The 20,262-nt window shown below is 34.4% G+C and overlaps 1 protein-coding gene across 1 annotated transcript; it reads left to right on the top strand.

Moving 5' to 3' along the window:
* The first annotated feature begins 1,458 nt into the window (after positions 1-1,458).
* LOC110609375 lies at positions 1,459-19,893 on the top strand. Its single transcript, XM_021748913.2, has 4 exons — positions 1,459-1,615; positions 2,248-2,329; positions 17,467-19,279; positions 19,382-19,893. Exons 3-4 carry the CDS (start codon positions 17,569-17,571, stop codon positions 19,738-19,740), a joined length of 2,070 nt encoding a protein of 689 aa, XP_021604605.1. The 5' UTR covers positions 1,459-1,615; positions 2,248-2,329; positions 17,467-17,568; the 3' UTR covers positions 19,741-19,893.
* Positions 19,894-20,262: the final 369 nt, after the last annotated feature.

The following is a 20,262-nucleotide window of genomic DNA, read 5'->3' as shown; positions in this document are numbered from 1 at the left end:
ATTATTAATAAGATAAATTAATTAAATAGGATTTAAATGAAATCAAAATATTCTAATATTTAATATTAATTGTCTTTAGAATTTTATTGCAGAAGTAATTTGGTTTCATTTTAATTGCTTTTATTTAGTTTCACACTTATAATACTTTTTCAATCATTTAATATATACCTACTCTTGTATTATTAAAATTAAAAAAATATTAAATAAATCATGACATTTTTTTATTAAGATTTATAATTAATTAACAATGAATTATTTAAAAAATATTTTATTAACAAAAAAAACCCTTATAAATTGTTTTATTTATCATTGAAAATAAAAAATAAAAAAAATATTTTTTTCATACATGGAAAACTAAATTATAAAATACTCAAATTGCTTAAAAATATATTTTCTAAGAAAAGCAATCACACAATATTGCATACAATTACTAAACACTACAAATAAATAAATAACTAAAAATAATAAATTTTTTAAATAACCGATAAAATAAAATTTTATATTGTCGTATTTAAATAGTAGGTAGTTATATATGGTAGCTTTGGGCATATATGGTAGCTTTGGATATATATGGTAGTCCAATAATATGATTTTCTTTCTAATTTTTTAATATTTATTTACCAACTATTTACTTGAATTATTAAATATTAAATTATTAATATTTATTTTGCATTAAATAAAAAATAAAATATAAAATTTAAAGTTCTTTTGTCTTCTAATTTATTTTTTAAAAAATAATTTTAGTGTTGTGTTAAGAGTTTAAATTATATTATTTAAATCAATCTAAATTAAAATAATAATTTTTAATGGGTAAAAAAATCAATTCAAAACAATATTTAAAAATAAAATATTTGAAATTTTTACTCAATAAATTAATTTAAATAATATCTAAAATTTAAATAAAATTAAAAATAAAAAATTCCATAAATTAACTCTACGCGCTTAACTTATAATTTAATTTTACGCACTCAACTTAAAAATAAAAAGATTTACGCGTTCAATTTATGGAATAGAAATATCGTCAACTTGAAATTTTATAATTTTAAAGATATTAAAAAATTTCAAAGATGATTTTAATAGGTTAATTCAATTATTTAATCCTTAACTTTACTTTCATCACTCTTAAAAATTTTTATTTTTTAGTATTTTCAAATAAATTATTAATTATATGTAAATACTATTATTTATAATCTTATTATTTAGTTTTGTGATTAATTATTATAGAGTAAAAAAAAATGAAGAGATGAGGTTAAAGTATGAAATAATAATTAATTATAAAATTAAGAAATAAAAACACAAATTAACAACAACAATGAATGAAATAATAATTTGGGAAAAAAAATGATAGAATTATCTAAGTGTTCATGGAGCAAAATTAAATGAAAAATAACAAATTACCAAAATAAAATTAACTCGTGAAAAACGAAGTCCTATTTGCGCGTGGGCTTACGGAATGTACAGTAACAGAAAAACTGCAAAGCAATAGCCAAAATGAAACTTGCTTTCTCTATTTGACGGGTGTTCTTCTCTTTCTCTCTCTTTCTCTTCATATGTAAGCTTTTGCTTCTTTTTCAAATATCAAGCTCCACTGAATGGATATAATTGATAAGTCAAGGTTTGAGAATTCTTTATCCAAATGCTTCTGGTGCAATTACTAAATTTCATGTCCTCTATAATTTTGGGTTTTTGTTTATCTCAGTTTCTATTATAAATTTATGCAGCTTCTCTCAATTCTGTTTCAGTTTGAGGTTTTTCATTGATTTTAGTTTTTAATCTAAAGAGTTTCTTTTGATTTTTTTTCCAAAACTATTTATATTATAAAAAAATTGCACGCAAATAGATATACTAGAGTTTGATTAGGTTGTGAAAGTTGATACCTTTTGTTCTATATAGGTATCGTTCTATATTGTACTAATTTATTATAAAAGAAATTTCTTTTGCATGTTTCAGGGGATTTTGTTTTGTAATCTGTTGCGGCTTTTAAGACTTGAACCATTTTTCCTTTTATACATGGATAAGAATTATATATGATAGAGAAAGGGAGGGGGGAAGAGAGAGTGTAAAGAAATGCAAAAATAAGAGGAAAAATGACTCATAGAGATTCTGCAATCTTCATGGTTTATAATAAAAGTGCTTATATATTTGGTTTGGCTGAAGTAAGGGAGGATTTTCTTATTGAGTAGTGTATCTGCATCTTGCTTTTCAATATAATTGTGATTACTGAGATTTAATGTTGTATGTATGCAGATGATGAGGTGGTTTTTTTTCCTTCATCTAGTGCTGCACAACCCTCATTGGAGAAGCTAGTCTGTGAAGTGCTACATTTAAAGTGAGTGCCCTTCTTTTTAGATGTTTATCCAATTGTCTAATTCTATTGTGTGTATGAGTTCGTGGTTTTTGCTAACAAGTGCTATTTGAACTAAATCCCTTAGTGTATATCTTGTTGAGTAATTCTAGATAAAGTGCCAAACACATCACACACAAATGTATTCAAGAAGTAAAAGAGGCAGAGGAAAATAGAAGCTTAAGGACAAAAAGAAAATAGACCTTAGCTTTTTGTATGCTTTGAAGATTTTATACAGACCTTTTTTATTTTGGCAATTGATTTCAAATCTTAGTTGCAATCATGTTAAGTAGTCAAAATTATTCCAAATGAAGTTAAAGTTAACATTTTATTAAAAATTTATATAGAAATAATTTGATTATTTTAGTAGGAATGGATTTTCAACTACTAATTTTGACTAATTTTTCTTATCAATATGTGATAACTTTTTTTAAATTGATTGGACAAGATTGCACCTTTTAAACTTGGAATAAAACTACAACTAACTTTTAAATTTTAGACAAAATTCAAAATCATGCAAAAATTTGAAATTATTTGACCATTGTGCTAAAGAACCATAAAACTTTAGCACTTAATTGATTTTATAACACTGTAATAATGATGGTAGTAGGTTGTATTAAGAGTATTGGTGGTGTTTCAATCATAGTGGGATTGTAGTATGGTATAGGGTTGTTATTAGGATTTAGGAGCGCTAGATTAAGCTAGCCAAATTATGAGGTAATTTTCTAACTTTAAAATGGTAATGAAACCAATCGAAATTGTTAACTAGAAGTATGGTGATATAGAATCATGAAAGAAAAATTAGAAAATACAACAATAGAACAATTCTCTCTAATTTATTTAATTCTCAATTATTAGAGTACATAAGTAACATGTAGAACTAGTACTACTACATGGGAAATAAATATTTTATCCTAAATAACTAAAAGTGTACATGGTTTTTGAGGACTCCAAACTAAACCCAAAGATCATACCAAACTGAATTTTACTGTTTTAGTTTGCTTATAGTTTTCTACTAAAACCATATTGGATCTATACCATACTAGAACTGAATGAAGAACAGAGTTTATAAGCATATTTTTAAATTATTTTTTTATTCAATGAGATACGAAATTGATGAATCGAAATTACATAGGTTTAAGGTTTATTTTATTGAGTATTAATCTCCTAATCTTAATAGAAACACAAAACTACTATTTGGAAATAAGAAAAATAAAAAGATCTAAACTAAATAGGAAATCTAAAGCCTAATTAAAACAAAAAATATAAATAACTAATCCTAATTGAATAAGGAAACATAAAACAATCTAATTTGGAAGCTTAAAAACTCTTCCAAAACAGGTAGAAACTCTTCTGGAATAGGTTGAATCATGTTGAGATTATTAGTGACTCACTTGGAGAGGTAATTAATATATTTTCTGGCTATGTGACCCGATTTCCATAATTAACCAGAGGGAAACATGCCCCTGGGACGTGTAGGGCTCTTTAGAGCATGGGCTACCCAAAGCATCCAACCTTGGGCACGTCTTCGAGTGTGTTTTGGGCTATAGAAAAGTAATATTTGTTATCTATTACAATAGAGATTACAACATATTTATACATGAGAGACCGTATCTAGAAAGGAAAGGAAATCAAACCTATGATCATATAATCTCTAAGATTAAGCAACTAACACATCTATCAAGATTTGCATCTATAAATATTTGCTTCCTATATTAACTTATTTACTTCCTATAACTTATAACACTCTCTCTTAAGTTGAAGCATCATGCAATCTCTAAGATTAAGCAACTAACACATCTATCAATATTTACTTCCTATAGCCTATAATACTCTCTCTCAAGTTGAAGCATAGATATTAATCATGCCCACTTGTTACATATATAATCAACTCGAGTCCCATTTAGAGCTTTAGTGAAGATATCTCTTAGTTGTTCTCCAGTTCGGATATGTCCTGTTGAGATTATCTTTTGTTGGATCTTCTCACGAATAAAGTGATAGTCAATCTCGATGCGTTTAGTCCTCTTATGAAATACTGGATTGGAGGTAATGTAGATAACTGCTTGATTATCACACCACAACTTAGCAGGCAGCGAATTTGTGAATCCAACCTCTTCCAACAATTGATGCACCCACATACTTCACATACGGCTTGTGCCATGGCTCGATACTAGAACGAGAGACCACATTTTACTTCTTACTTTTCCATGAGACTAGGTTACCTCCCACAAAAGCACAATATCCAGTGGTTGACCTCCTATCAACCTTCGAGCCTGCCCAATCAGCATCAGAAAAGAATTCAATATTTGAGTGCCCATGGTTACCATGGAAGAGACCTTGTCCTAGAGCCCCTTTTCAAGTAGCAAAGAATCTTTTCCATGAGACCAGGTTATCTCCCACAAAAATACAATATCCAGTGGTTGACCTCCTATCAACCTTCGAGCCTGCCTAATCAGCATCAGAAAAACATTTAATATTTGAGTGCCCATGGTTACTATAGAAGATACCTTGTCCTGGAGCCCCTTTCAAGTAGCAAAGAATCTGTCCCAGAGCATCCCACTGCACAACAGTAGGAGAGAACATAAATTGACTTATTAAACTCATTGAATATTTAATATCAGAACGAGTCACCGTCAAATAATTCAGCTTGCCAACTAATCTTCTATACATTTCAGGATCTGCAAATGGCTCACTGTCTTCTGTGGTAAGTTGAAGATTAGGGGTCATTAGTGCACTACAAAACTTAGCACCTAATTTTCTTGTTTCTGCTAACAAATCAAGAACATATTTTCTTTGAGATAAAAAAATGTTTTTCTTACACTGCATAACTTCGATACCCAAAAAATATTTCAAAGAGCCCAAATCCTTTATATGAAACTGTGTTTTGAGAAATTCTTTTAGGATGTAATGCCAGCAACGTCACTTCCTGTGATAACAATATGATCCACATATACTACAAGCAGAATTACTCCACTATCAAAATTTCTATAAAACACCGAGTGATCACACTTACTCATCTTCATTCTAAACTGTTGGACCACCTCACTAAACCTGTCAAACCATGCCCGAGGACTCTGTTTCAAGCCATAGAGATATTTTCGAAGTCTACAAACCTTGCCCAACTCTCCCTGAGTAACAAAACTAGGTGGCTGCTCAATATAAACCTCCTCTTGAAGGTCACCATGGAGAAAAGCATTTTTAATATCTAGTTGATGCAAAGGCCAATCATGTGCAGCTACCAAGGAAATAAACAATCGAACAAACACCCATTTACACCCAATAGCCCACTTTCTTGGGGGCAAGGACATCAACTCCCAAGTACCATTAGTGTCTAGGACCATTATTTCCTCTTCCATTGCAGCACGCCAACTAGGATGGGATAAAGCGTCAATAACAGTTTTGGGGACTGAAATAGAATCTAAAGCAGTGGCAAAACAACGAGAAGAAAAGGATAATTGACCATAAGAGACAAAAGACGAAATGGGATGAGTGCAAGTACGTTTACCTTTGCAAAGAGCAATGGGCAAATCCAAATCAAACGGTGAAGGATCGGTGGGAGCAAATCTGTTGACGAAGAAGCTGGTAGCGGAGCGGAGTCAGAGTGCTCTAAGCGTCTAGAATAAATATGATAAATGGGAGGGCGACCTGGCACATGAGTGGAAGGTGCAAGAAGAGTCTAAGGAGACAGAGAGCGAACAGTGTATAACAAGAGGTCATCTTCTTCCCCTTAGGTGTCGTAAACAAATGATGGTGGAAAGAATGGAGTGGACTCAAAGAATGTTGCATCAACAGACACAAGGTATTGATTAAGATCAAGAGAAAAATAACTATACCCTTTTTAAAGTCGAGACTAGCCAAGAAAGACACATTTGAGTGATTTGGGATCCAATTTAGTAACCTGTGGATGAACAACACGAACAAAATAAGTACAACCAAAGATACGTGGCTTAATAGGAAACAAAGATTTATTGGGAAACAAAATGTTATAAGGGATATCACCATGAAGGATGGAGGAGGGCATGCGATTAATCAAAAAACAAGTAATAGATACAGCATCAACCCAAAAGTATTTAGGTACTTTCATTCGGAATAAGAGAGCTCTGGCTACTTGAAGAAGATGCCGATTTTTTCTTTCGGCAACTCCATTCTGTGAAGGAGTATCAACACAGGAAGACTGATGAAAAATCTTTTGTTGTAACAAATAAGATTGAAATTCCCCATAAAGATACTCTTTAGCATTATCACTTTGCAAAATTTGAATGGAAATATTGAATTGAGTTTGGATTTCAGCATAAAAGGCACAAAAGATAGAGAATAATTATGAACGGCTCTTCATTAAAAATAACCAAGTAGTAGAAAAATCATCAACAAAAATAACAAAGTACTTAAAGCCAGTCTTAGACACGATAGGACAAGGATCCTAAACATCTAAATGGACTAACTCAAAGGGGGACGAAATCCGTTTATTGACTCGAGACACTGTAGGTAAACGGTGATATTTGGCAAATTGACAAGACTCACAATCTAGAACAGACAAAGAGTGAAATCGTGGACATAATTTCTTCAAAGCCGAGAGAGAAGGATGCCCCAAATGACAATGAATATCAAAAGGCATTAACCTCATGGAATATGCAAGGGATCTAGGTAGTTGTTGATCCAAGGCATAAAGATCATCTAGCTCACGCCCTCTACCAATAATCTGCTTCGTCAAAAAATTCTAAAAAACACAATGATCAGGAAAGAATGAGACACAAAAATTCAGTGCACGAGTGAGTTTACTAATGGAAAGCAAATTAAAGGCAAACTTAGGAAAACATAACATAGAGGATACGGAAAGAGAAGGGGTTAAGTTGACATGTCCAGAACCCATGACAGAAGATTTAGTGCCATCAGCAAGAGTAATATAAGACGATGCATAAGACTTAAGATTGGACAAAATGGTAGAATTACCTGACATATGACCGGTAGCACCAGAATCAATAACCCATTTGGAGGATGAAGACCCAAGACATGCAGTAGAGTTACCTGACTCGGCAATTGCAGTGATAGAGGAATCAGAAGATTTCAGAGATGCTTGGTACTAGGTGAATTGTGCATACTCATCCGCAGATATTAAAATCCCTTTATGACTTGAAACAGAGTCCTCGGGCATGGTTTGGCAGGTTTAGTGAGGTGGTCCAACAGTTTGCAATGAAGATGAGTAAGTGTGATCACTCAGTGTTTTATAGAAATTCTGATAGTGGAGTAATTCTGCTTATAGTATATGTGGATGATATCGTTATCACAGGAAGTGACATTGCCGGCATTACATCCCTAAAAGAATTTCTTAAAACACAGTTTCATACAAAGGATTTGGGCTCCTTGAAATATTTCTTGGGAATCGAAGTTATGCTGTGTAAGAAAGGCATCTTCTTATCTGAAAGAAAATATGTTCTTGACTTGTTGGCAGAAACAGGAAAATTGGGTGTTAAGCCTCGTAGTGCCCCAATGACCTCTAACCTTCAACTTATCACAAAAGACAGTGAGCCATTTGCAGATCCTGAAAGGTATAGAAGATTAGTTGGCAAGCTGAATTATTTGACGGTGACTCGTCCTGATATTGCATATTCAGTGAGTGTGGTAAGTCAGTTTATATCCTCCTCCACTGTTGCCCAATGGGATGCTATGGGACAGATTCTTTGTTATCTTAAAGGGGCCCAGGGCGAGGCCTATTCTATGGTAACCATGGGCACTCAAATATTGAATGTTTTTCTGATGCTGATTGGGCAGACTCGAAGGTTGATACGAGGTCAACTACTGGATATTGTGTTTTTGTGGGAGGTAATCTGGTCTCATGGAAAAGTAAGAAGCAAAATGTGGTGTCCCGTTCTAGTGCTGAATCTGAATATCGAGCCATGGCATAAGCCATATGCGAAATCTTATGGGTACGTCAACTATTGGAAGAAATTAGGTTCACAAATTCGATGCCTGCTAAATTGTGGTGTGATAATCAAGCAGCTATCCACATTGCCTCCAATTCAATATTTCATGAGAGGACTAAATACATCGAGATTGATTGTCATTTTGTTCGTGAAAAGGTCCAACAAAAGATAATATCAACAGGACATATTCGAATTGGAGAACAACTAGAAGATATCTTCACTAAAGCTCTAAATGGGACTCGAGTTGATTATATATGTAACAAGTTGGGCATGATTAACATCTATGCTCCAACTTGAGAGGGAGTGTTATAGGTTACAGGAAGTAAATATGTTAATATAGGAAGTAAATATTAATATATGGGTCAGTTAATCTTAGGAATTGTATAGTCATAGGTCTGATTTTCCTTCCTGTTTAGATATCGTCTTTTATGTATAAATAGGTTGTAATCTCTATTGTGAAATACAACAAATGTTATCTTTCTATACGATTCTTCAAATCCCAAACCTCATGTTTCACAGTTTCTGGTTCTCCCCTGACAGGGGTTCATAGAGGTTATTCTGATACAGATAATCTTCAACTGCATCTTCCAGAAACCAAAATCTATTCCATCGAATTTCTCAATTCGAACCTTCAGACTTTCCTTCGTTTTTTCGAACCAAAAGCTCTGAAACCCATTGTTAAGAATCAAACAATCACACAATTCAAAATTAAGCACAAAAAGAAATCAACACACAAATTTAATGTGGTTCACCAATTTGGCTACGTCCACAGCGGTTAGGGTTTTCTTATTTCTATGTAAGTTTTCGAACAGGATATATTAGGAGAATATTACATATTTATATGCTCAGAAAAAATACAAAAAAGCAAAATAACCCTAAAACAGATTCGCCTTAGGGGCTCTGCCTCTGAACCCACAATCGTGGGATATGGTGGTGGATTATTGCTTGGAGGGGTGAAAAGTCATCAATGTTGGAGAAAAGGAAAATAATGAGGAAAGAAATAGATTAGCAAAGGTGATTCATTGGCTTATCCTTTTTTTTATTACATTTTTCGATTTTTATTTTAAGTGGAATATATTTTGATAATTAAAAAAATATTTTTAATTCTTTTATTTGATGTCATGTAATCAAAATCTATAGTATTAACAAAAGAAGTGTCACTTAAGTGATGGAGTAAAGATATAGATATCTATTTATTATACACTTTTTTAAAATCTACTTATTACAAACTTAAGTTTAAACTTTTAGTTGAAAATTTTATAAAAGCATGAGGTACTTTTTTGTAATTTTTTAGCATATTAATATTATTTAACAATGCTAAATGGAAGAGTCTTTATTTGCTAATGGCTAAATGTGTATAACTATAGGGTAAGTGTTTGTAATATCTGTTAGTTTTATAGCCTACTTATATAGTATTAATCTTCTAATCCTAATATGAATATAAAACTACTATTTTGCAACTTTAGATAAACTAAAATACAAATAAGAAGACTTAAACTATACAGAAAAACTAAATTCTAATTAAAACATAAAACATAAATAACTATTCCTAATTGAATAAGAGAACATAAAATAATCTAATTTGGAAGCCAAAAACTCTTCCAAAACAAGTAAAAATTCTTCCATGATAGGTTGGATCATGCTAGGATTGTTGGGACCTACTTGGAAAGGTAATTAACATGTTTTGGGGTTTTTTGACTTAATTTTCTTAGTTGACCTAAGGGAAGCACGCCCTAGGGTGTGGTGCATAAAGGATCGATGCAACTTGAAGCTTCCAGCCTTGGGCATGTGCTAGAATGTGTTTTAGGCTACTTGGACACATCCCGAGGCATGTGGAGATATGTTCTGCTATTGATTTATGCATTTTTAGTCCTTTATTCCTTGAGTAGTTTCCACTTGTTTTAGTTTCAGAGTGCTCCACATCATTTATTTATCTACCTTTCTCTTGATAATTTTAATTATAAATATATTAAATCTTCTTATCAATCTTAACTATAAGCGTACTATGATATTTCTAATAAGTTCAATTACTTTTTTTAATACATATATAAAGTGAGATTTTAGTAGTTAAAATTTGAAGAGATTTGGGTAAAAGTTGATAGTTAACATGAATGGCATAATATATATTTGCACCCTTGGATTTTACTAAAAAGTTTCATGACACCCTGAACTTTGAATATATGTCATGACACACATAAACTATTTAAAAGTAGATTAAAGATGACCTCGCAACCCAATCAGTAAGAATAGTGGATCTTATAAAGCATTGTTAGACTAATTTAAATTTAGAGATGTTTTTTTATGCAAAAAATACTCAAGGTTAGTTTCAATTTTAAAATTTGTATGTTGTGTATGATTATTATGGTTACACTATTGATTGTTAATAGTGAATTTGGACAACTGTTTTGGGCTTGTGGAGATATGTCATTATCATTGTGTTTGCAGTTTACACTATCTTGTACTAAGACTGTGAAGTTATTTTTATTACACTTTATAGTTTATACGTCATGGGACATTTTTAAAGTTATAGATAGTGTATATTTCAATCACTCCCACCATGTAGAAGCACCAGCCTTGAGTTGACATGCGACCGAATTTAACTCATTTTTTCGATGCTATATGCATACAATTGAAGAATTTATCTACTTGTGCTATCTAATCTAATAATTATTCTATATTGAGATCCCATAGAAATAAGGAATATAAACTTTCCTTTGATAATCCTCATTGTAGACAAAGTATCTATGAGTAGGAATTGACCAATCAATAAGTCAACCCAATTCCTATTTGTATTAGTTCCAAAAGCACTAAGAAGAACAACAATTTTTTCAAAGAGTTTCTCAATACGTTTGAATCAGGGATCCACTCCTTGGCTCTAAACGTCACTCCAATTGTTGCAATGTTTTGTCATTATGGTTTAGGGCTCTAGTTTCTTGATCATCATAGCAAAAACCATTGTTATCACTCCACCAAGGCTAGCCATCTCAGTTGGAGTGATTTCCCCACTTTGATACCGTATGACACGGTGTAAGTTATAACACTCTCACACATGAGAGTAAAAATTGAGAGAAACTCTCAACTGAGATTTTATTTTATAAGATACTGAAAATTTTGAACCCAAATTACATAGATTTAAGGGGTAATTACAAACATATGCCTTGTGATTTTGCATATTTTTCAAGTTAGAGATTAAGGTTAACTTTATGATAAAAATGACCAAAAGCTTTTTTATCATTAGTAAAGTGAGATTTTTTGTTAACACTATTAAATTTTGATAATGTGGCATTAATTTCCTAACCCTAATAGGAATACAAAACTACTATCTAGGAACATTAGATGAGGTAAAACACAAATAAGAAGATTTAAACTAAATTCTAATTAAAATATAAAACGTAAATAACTACTCCTAATTGAATAAGAAAATATAAAACAATCTAATTAAAAACTCTCTCAAAACAAGTAAAAGCTCTTCCAAAATAGGTTGGATTATGTTAGGGATCACTTGGAAAGGTAATTAACATGTTTTGAGGTTGTTTGACCTGATTTTCATAGTTGACCCAAGGGAAGCATGCCCTAGGAAGTGCAGGGCTTCCTGGAGTACACCTTAGGCTGTGCTACACACAGGATTGAGGCAGCTTGAAGCTTCCAGCATTAGGCGCGTTCTAGGCTGCTTGGACACATGCCGAGGCATGTGGAGATGTGTTCAGCTGTTGATTTATGCACTTTTCATCCTTTATTCCTTGAGTACTTTCAGAGTGCTCCACGTCATTTATTTATCTACCATTCTCTTTGTAGAAAGATAATATTTATTGTTGTATATCACAATAGAAATTACAACCTATTTATACATGAGAGACGGTAACTAAACAGGAAGGAAAATCAAGCCTATAATTCTACAATCCCTAAGATTAAGCAACTGATCCATCTATCAATATTTACTTCCTATATTAACATATTTACTTTCTATAACTTATAACACTTCCCCTCAAGTTGGATCATAAATGTTAATCATGCCCAACTTGTTACATATATAATCAACTCGAGTCCCATTTAGAGCTTTAGTGAAAATATCTCCTAATTGTTCTCTAGTTCGGATATATCCTGTTGATATTATCTTTTGTTGGACCTTTTCACGAACAAAATGACAATCAATCTCGATGTGTTTAGTCTTCTCGTGAAATACTGGATTGGAGGCAATGTGGATAGCTCTTGATTATCACACTACAACTTAGCAGGCACCGAATTTGTGAACCCAACTTCTTCCAACAGTTGACGTACCCACAAGGTTTCACAAACGGCTTGTGCCATAGCTCGATATTCAGATTCAGCACTAGAACGGGAGACCACATTTTGCTTCTTACTTTTCCATGAGACCAAGTTACCTCCCACAAAAACACAATACCCAGTAATTGACCTCCTATCAACTTTCGAGCCTGCCCAATCAGCATCACAAAAGCATTCAATATTTGAGTGCCCATGGTTACCATAGAATAGGCCTCGCCCTGGGGCCCCTTTAAGGTAACAAAGAATCTGTCCCAGAGCATCCCACTGGGCAACAGTAGGAGAAGACATAAACTGACTTACCACACTCACTGAATATGCAATATCAGGACGAGTCACCGTCAAATAATTCAGCTTGCCAACTAATCTTCTATACCTTCCAGGATCTGCAAATGGCTCATTGTCTTCTGTGGTAAGTTGAAGGTTAGGGGTCATTGGGGCACTACAAGGCTTAGCACCCAATTTTCCTGTTTCTGCCAACAAATCAAGAACATATTTTCTTTGAGACAAGAAGATGCCTTTCTTACACCGCATAACTTCGATTCCCAAGAAATATTTCAAGGAACCCAAATCCTTTGTATGAAACTGTGTTTTAAGAAATTCTTTTAGGGATGTGATGCCAGCAATGTCACTTCCTGTGATAACGATATTATCCACATATACTACAAGCAGAATTACTCCACTATCAGAATTTCTATAAAACACTGAGTGATCACACTTACTCATCTTCATTCCAAATTGTTGGACCACCTCACTAAACCTGCCAAACCATGCCCGAGGACTCTGTTTCAAGCCATAAAGCGATTTTCGAAGTCTACAAACCTTACCTGACTCCCCCTGAGCAACAAAACCAGGTGGTTGCTCAATATAAACCTCCTCCTGAAGATCACCATGAAGAAAATCATTTTTAATATCCAGTTGATGCAAAGGCCAATCATGAGTAGCCGCCAAGGAAATAAACAATCGGACAGATGCGAGCTTGGCAACTGGGGAGAATGTATCAGAATAGTCAACTCCATAAGTTTGTGCATAACCTTTGGCCACTAAACGGGCCTTGAGGCGAGCAATAGATCCATCAGGATTTACTTTCACTGCAAACACCCATTTGCACCTAATAGCCCGCTTTCCTGGGGGCAAGGACATCAACTCCCAAGTACCATTAGTGTCAAGGGCCATCATTTCCTCTTCCATTGCAGCATGCCAACCAGGATGGGACAAAACCTCAATAACAGTTTTGGGAATTGAAATAGAATCTAAAGCAGTGACAAAACAATGAGAAGAGGAGGATAATTGATCATAAGAGACACAAGATGAAATAGGATAAGTGCAAGTACGTTTACCTTTGCGAAGAGCAATGGGCAAATCCAAACCAGACAATGAAGGATCAGTAGGAGTAGGATCGGTCGACGAAGAAGCGGGTAGCGGAACGGAGTCAGAGTCCTCTAAGCGTCTGGAATACACATGAAAGATGGGAGGGTGACCTGACACATGAGCGAAAGGTGTAGGAGTAGTCTGAGGAGACGAAGAGCGAACAGTGTATAACAAGAGGTCATCTTCCTCCTCCTGGGTGTTATAAACAGATGATGGCGGAAAAAACAGAGTGGACTCAAAGAATGTTACATCCGCAGACGCAAGATACCGATTCAGATCAGGAGAAAAACAACGATACCCTTTCTGACGTCGAGAGTAGCCAAGGAAGACACATTTGAGTGATTTGGGATCCAATTTAGTAACCTGTGGACGAACATCACGAACAAAACAAGTACAACCAAAGAGACGTGGCTCAATAGGAAACAAAGATTTAGTGGGAAATAAAATGTTATAAGGGATATCATCATGAAGGACGGAGGAAGGCATGCGATTGATCAAAAAACAAGCAGTAGATACAGCATCAGCCCAAAAACATTTAGGTACCTTCATTTGGAATAAGAGGGCTCTGGCTACTTCAAGAAGATGTCGATTTTTTCTTTCAGCAACTCCATTTTGTGAAGGAGTGGCAACACAAGAGGACTGATGAAGAATCCCTTTTTGTAACAAATAAGATTGAAATTCCCCAGAGAGATACTCTTTAGCATTATCACTTTGCAATATACGGATGGAAGTATTGAATTGAGTTTGGATTTCAGCATAAAATGCACAAAAAATAGAAAATAATTCTGAACGACTTTTCATTAAAAATAACCAAGTAGTACGAGAGAAATCATCAACAAAAGTAACAAAATACTTAAAGCCAGACTTAGACACAACAGGACAAGGACCCCAAACATCTGAATGGACTAACTCAAAGGGAGACGAAGCCCGTTTATTGACTCGAGACAATGTAGGTAAACGATGATGTTTGGCAAATTGACAAGACTCACAATCTAGAATAGACAAAGAATGAAACTGTGGATATAACTTCTTCAAAACCGAGAGAGAAGGATGCCCTAAACGACAATGAACATCAAAAGGTGTTAAACGCGTGGAGCATACCAGAGATCGAGGAGATCGAGGAGATCGAGGTAGTTGCTGATGCAAGACGTAAAGACCCTCTGACTCACTTCCTCTACCAATAATTTGCTTCGTCGAAAGATCCTGAAAAACACAGTGATCAGGAAAGAATGAGACACAACAATTCAATGCACGAGTGAGTTTACTCACGGAAAGCAAATTAAATGCGAACTTAGGGAGACATAACACAGAGGATACAAAAAGAAAGAGAAGGGGTTAAGTTGACATGACCAGAACCCATGACAGACGATTTAGTGCCATCAGCAAGAGTAACATAAGAAGGCGATGTATGAGACTCAAGATTGGACAAAAGGGTAGAATTACCTGACATATGATCGGTAGCACCAGAATCAATAACCCATTTGGAGGATGAAGACACAAGACACGCAGTAGAGTTACCTGACTCGGCAATTGCAGTGATAGAGGAGGAATTAGAAGATTTTATAGATGCCTGGTATTGGATGAATTGTGCATACTCAGCTGCAGATATCAAAATTCCCTGATCGGAAGATCCATTCAATTTGTGTTCCGTGATTTTAGTCATCATAGGAATCACATCAGTTACGGTGGTGGTTTTAACTCCAGCCATAAGGACAACCAACCCAAAAACGATAACAACAAAAGAAACACAGAATCAGAAAACAGTACCCGGCGTGAACAGTACCGCTGTACAGTACCCGTGAACAGTGCCGATGAACAGTACCCGTGAACAGTGCTGGTAAACAGTACCGTGAACAGTGCCGATAAACAGTACCAAATAAAACACCTCCACCCAACACCCGAACGGCAAACAAACCTCAAATCTGACAAGGAGTCGGTGTGGTGACTCCAGCGATGGTGAGATCCAAATGTTACCCTTTATGGATAACCCAAATGAACGAAGCCCTAAGTCTCCAAAAAAAAATTTTAAAAGTTTACGAGAGAGAAAAGAGAAAAAAAATCTCTATGAAAAAGGCTCTGATACCATGTAGAAAGATAATATTTATTGTTGTATATCACAATAGAGATTACAACCTATTTATACATGAGAGACAGTAACTAAACAGAAAGGAAAATCAAGCCTATAATTCTACAATCCCTAAGATTAAGCAACTGATCCATCTATTAATATTTACTTTCTATATTAACATATTTACTTTCTATAACTTATAACACTCTTGATAATTTTAATTATAAATATATTAAATCTTCTTATCACTCTTAACTGTTAGCGTACTATGATATTTCTAATAAGTTCAATTATCTTTTTTTATATACATGTAAAGTGAGATTTTAGTAGTTAAAATTTGAAAAGATTTCAATAAAAGTTGATATTTAACATGAATGGCATAATGTATATTTGCACCCTTGAATTTTACCAAAAAGTTTCATGACACCCTAAACTTTGAATACATCTCATGATACACATAAACTCTTTAAATGTATAATCAAGTTGGCCTCATTAATCCCAATTAGTAAGTACAATGGATTTTCTAAAGCATTCTTAGACCAATTTAAATTTAGAAAAGAGATTTCTTTTAATGCAAAACAATATAAGTTTCAATTTTAAAATTTATATGTTGTTAGACCATTAATAACGAACTCAGGCAGCAAGTTTGGATTTGTGGACATATGTCAATTGTTAACACATTTATAGTTTACACTATGTTGTACTGATTAGATTGCAAAGTTATCTTAATTACATTTTATAGTTCATATGTACCATGGGAATTTTTAAAGCATCGGGTGTCAAGATGTTTTTTCAATAAAGTTCAAAGGTGAAATATGTATTTTGTCCATGAACGCCTCATGTTTAAAAATTTTAAAATTCTTAATAGATATAATTTGAAAATGTTTTAAAAAAAAAGTTAATTGTTATTTGTTAATATAAAGAAACAAGAATAAAAATAATTATGCCACATGGCAACTATTAAATGAGGTGGTACGTTCTTGCGAAACCTTTTTTACGCTTCAATTTTAGCTTAGGGAAATACTTGTATGGACTCGATCCACCATGGACCAAGACACAGATAAGTGGGTCTCTCCATGAAAAAAACATATGAGACCTACTTCAATATCTATTGAATCTAGGTGAACCTAGTTTACCTAAGAATTTCCCTTCAGCTTAAACAAATATATATATATAGAGAGAGAGAGAGAGAAAGAAAGAAGAGATGGCATTGTTACATCAAATGTTCTTCTATAAACAAAGTAATGGGAGTTTACTTGAAAATTATGTGCTACCAAACATATATTTGTCATTTTGTTTCTCTTAAAAATCTTTACCTTTTGTATAAATTGATCTTTCATTTGATTTCCAAAACATTTTATAATGGAGTATCACTATTTTAAACAAAAAAAAAGGCTAATATGATTCATTAGATTAGTGTTATGTGCTTCAATTCTTCTCTGATTGTCCTATAAACTGATGCAATTTGTATGAATTGGCAGCCAAAGCTTGCTGAAAGCACTCAACTTGGACATTGGCATGCTGTGGTGTTTTGGCTAAGCATTTGCAATTGTAGCATTCTTGTTTCTTTCAAATGTTAAATAATGGCTACTAGTGAATCCTTGAACATTCATGATTTTGGTACTGCTATTGACAAAAAAAAGATTAGAGTTCAATGCAACTTTTGTGCTAAAGTTGTCAGTGGCTTCTTCCGTCTCAAGTGCCATTTAGGAGGTGTACGGAAAGATGTAGTCCCTTGTGAGAAAGTTCCTGAAAATGTTAAGGAATCATTTTTCTACATGTTACAAGAAAGAAAGAGAGAGAATCTTTCCAACGAAGTTGGAAAACTATGTCAGCCTGATCTGCCAGGGAAGAGAAATTGGTGCCCTGCCCCAAATGTTGTCAAGCAATTCAAGTGTGAACCCAGTCAAACTGCTGGTTATGGTAGCAAAAAGCAGCTAGAGCTAGATTCTGAGGCAGAAGATAATGTGGCAGAACATATTCCAGTTCCTAACAAAAGACTGGATTCAAAAATAACCATAGATGGCGATGCATCAGCATGGCAAGCCAAGAAAAACATTGGCAGATTTTTCTATGAAACTGGTATTGATTTTAGTGCTGCCAATTCTCCTAGCTTCAAAAGAATGCTAAATGAAACTCTTGGTAATGATCAGGAGATCCCTACTTTTCAAGAATTGAAAGGCTGGATTCTTCAGGATGAAATGAAAGAGATGCAAGAATATGTGAAGAGTATTAGACATTCATGGGCAACTACTGGATGCAGTATTTTGTTGGATGGATGGGTCAATGAGAAGGGTCAATACCTGGTTAGTTTTGTGGTAGAATGCCCTGAGGGTCCAATTTATCTTCATTCAGCTGATGTTTCAGCTATCATCAACAATGTAGGTGCATTGCAATTATTACTAGACAGAGTTCTCGAGGAGGTTGGGATTGAAAATGTAGTTCAAATTGTAGCATGTTCAGCAACAGGCTGGATGAGAACTGTAGGCAAGAAGTTTATGGAAAAGCACAAGGCAGTGTTTTGGAGTGTTAGCACATCTCATTGCATTGAGCTCATTCTAGAAAAGATAGTGACTCTAGATGGCATCAGAGGGATAGTAGACAAGGCCAAGATCATTACAAAGTTCATTTACAGACATGGGGAGATTTTGAAGCTTATGAGAAATCATACACAGAGCTATGACTTAATAAAGCCGTCCAAGGTGAAATTTGCTGTGCCTTTCTTGACCTTAGAGAATATTGTATCAGAAAAGGAGAACTTGAAGAGCATGTTTATGTCATCAGAGTGGAAGACCTCAGTCTGGGCTTCCACTCCAGAGGGAGTAACAGTGGCTCATTTGATAGAGGATCTTGCTTTCTGGACTGGGGCTGAGATAACAATGAAGGCAACTGTACCTCTTCTCCGAGTTCTCTGTCTGGTTGCTGAGGCTGATAAGCCACAAGTGGGTTACATATATGAAACCATGGATCAAGCGAAGGAGACAATTAAAGAAGGATTCAAAAACAAGAAATCACAGTATATTGCTTTCTGGAAAATAATTGACGGGATCTGGGATACCCATCTCCATTCCCCTCTGCATGCTGCAGGATATTATTTAAACCCAAGCCTATTTTATTCAACTGATTTCTACAGTGATCCTGAGGTTGCTTTTGGCCTGTTGTGCTGTATTATTCGTATGGTTCCCAATCACCACATACAAGAACTAATATCTGTACAACTTGATGAGTATAGACATGCTCGAGGTGCTTACAAAGAGGGGAGAGCTATTGACAAAAGGACCAGTATTCCTCCAGGTAAGGCTATTCTTGCTGTTGTTTGAAACTTTTTATTATTTTCTTTGATAATTGAAGACCAAAACCATAAACTATATATGTGCTCTATGAATCTGAATGTAGCTCAATGGTGGTCTGTCTATGGGAAACAACATCCTGAGCTGCAAAAATTTGCTATAAGAATTCTGAGCCAGACATGTGATGGTGCTTTGAGATATGGGCTGAAGAGGAGTTTGGCTGAGAAGCTTCTCATGAAGGGGCGGAACCATGTTGAGCAACAACGATTGAATGACTTGGCATATGTTCACTATAACATGCACTTGCAGAACAGAAAACGAGGTGTTAAAAGTGGTGTGGTGGCTGAGGAGATCGATCCAATGGATGATTGGGTTGTAGACAGAGCTCTGGAGACTCTACCCAGAAATGGTGGCTCAGAATGGACGGAGGCAGACTGCTTTGAAGCCACTGAAAATGTGGAATAACCTCCTGAGATTGAACCTAAGGAGGGGCCTAGCTAAGATATGTGAAATGAAAGCTGGTAGTTTACAACTAAAAAGATAATAAGAACATGTAGAACACCATGAAATCCTTTTGTAACTTGAGCCTCTTAATCTTTGTTGCTGCACATTTTGTTAGCTTTGAAATCTCTACATCTCTGTTTTCCTTGCTCTGGTGAATCCAAGCTAATCTCTCTGCAGGTTTAAATGCCATGTTCTCTTGCTACTGCCATAGGCTGCCAAAAAGAAGCATACAATGTATAGGCACTAAATAATGAAGAGTAGAATTATGATGAGGAGTGAGAGCAGCATGAAGAATAGAAGAGTCAGTTTCTTTCCTTAGCTAGTGCTGCGGCTTCGCCTGCAAGGGAGAGCTAGCTCGTAGCTTGCACATCTGCTGCCCATGTTACCTATTATGTTTAATACTCTTCAATATTATCTTACTAATAGGAAATTGGCTTACCTCAAGTTGAAAAGGGATGAAAATTGCAATTTATTGGGAGAATC

This window comes from Manihot esculenta, chromosome 2 (assembly GCF_001659605.2).
Source record: "Manihot esculenta cultivar AM560-2 chromosome 2, M.esculenta_v8, whole genome shotgun sequence".
Lineage (NCBI taxonomy): Eukaryota > Viridiplantae > Streptophyta > Magnoliopsida > Malpighiales > Euphorbiaceae > Manihot > Manihot esculenta.
The sequence above is the reverse complement of the archived record's forward strand: the minus strand, read 5'-3'. Positions and strand labels throughout refer to the sequence as shown.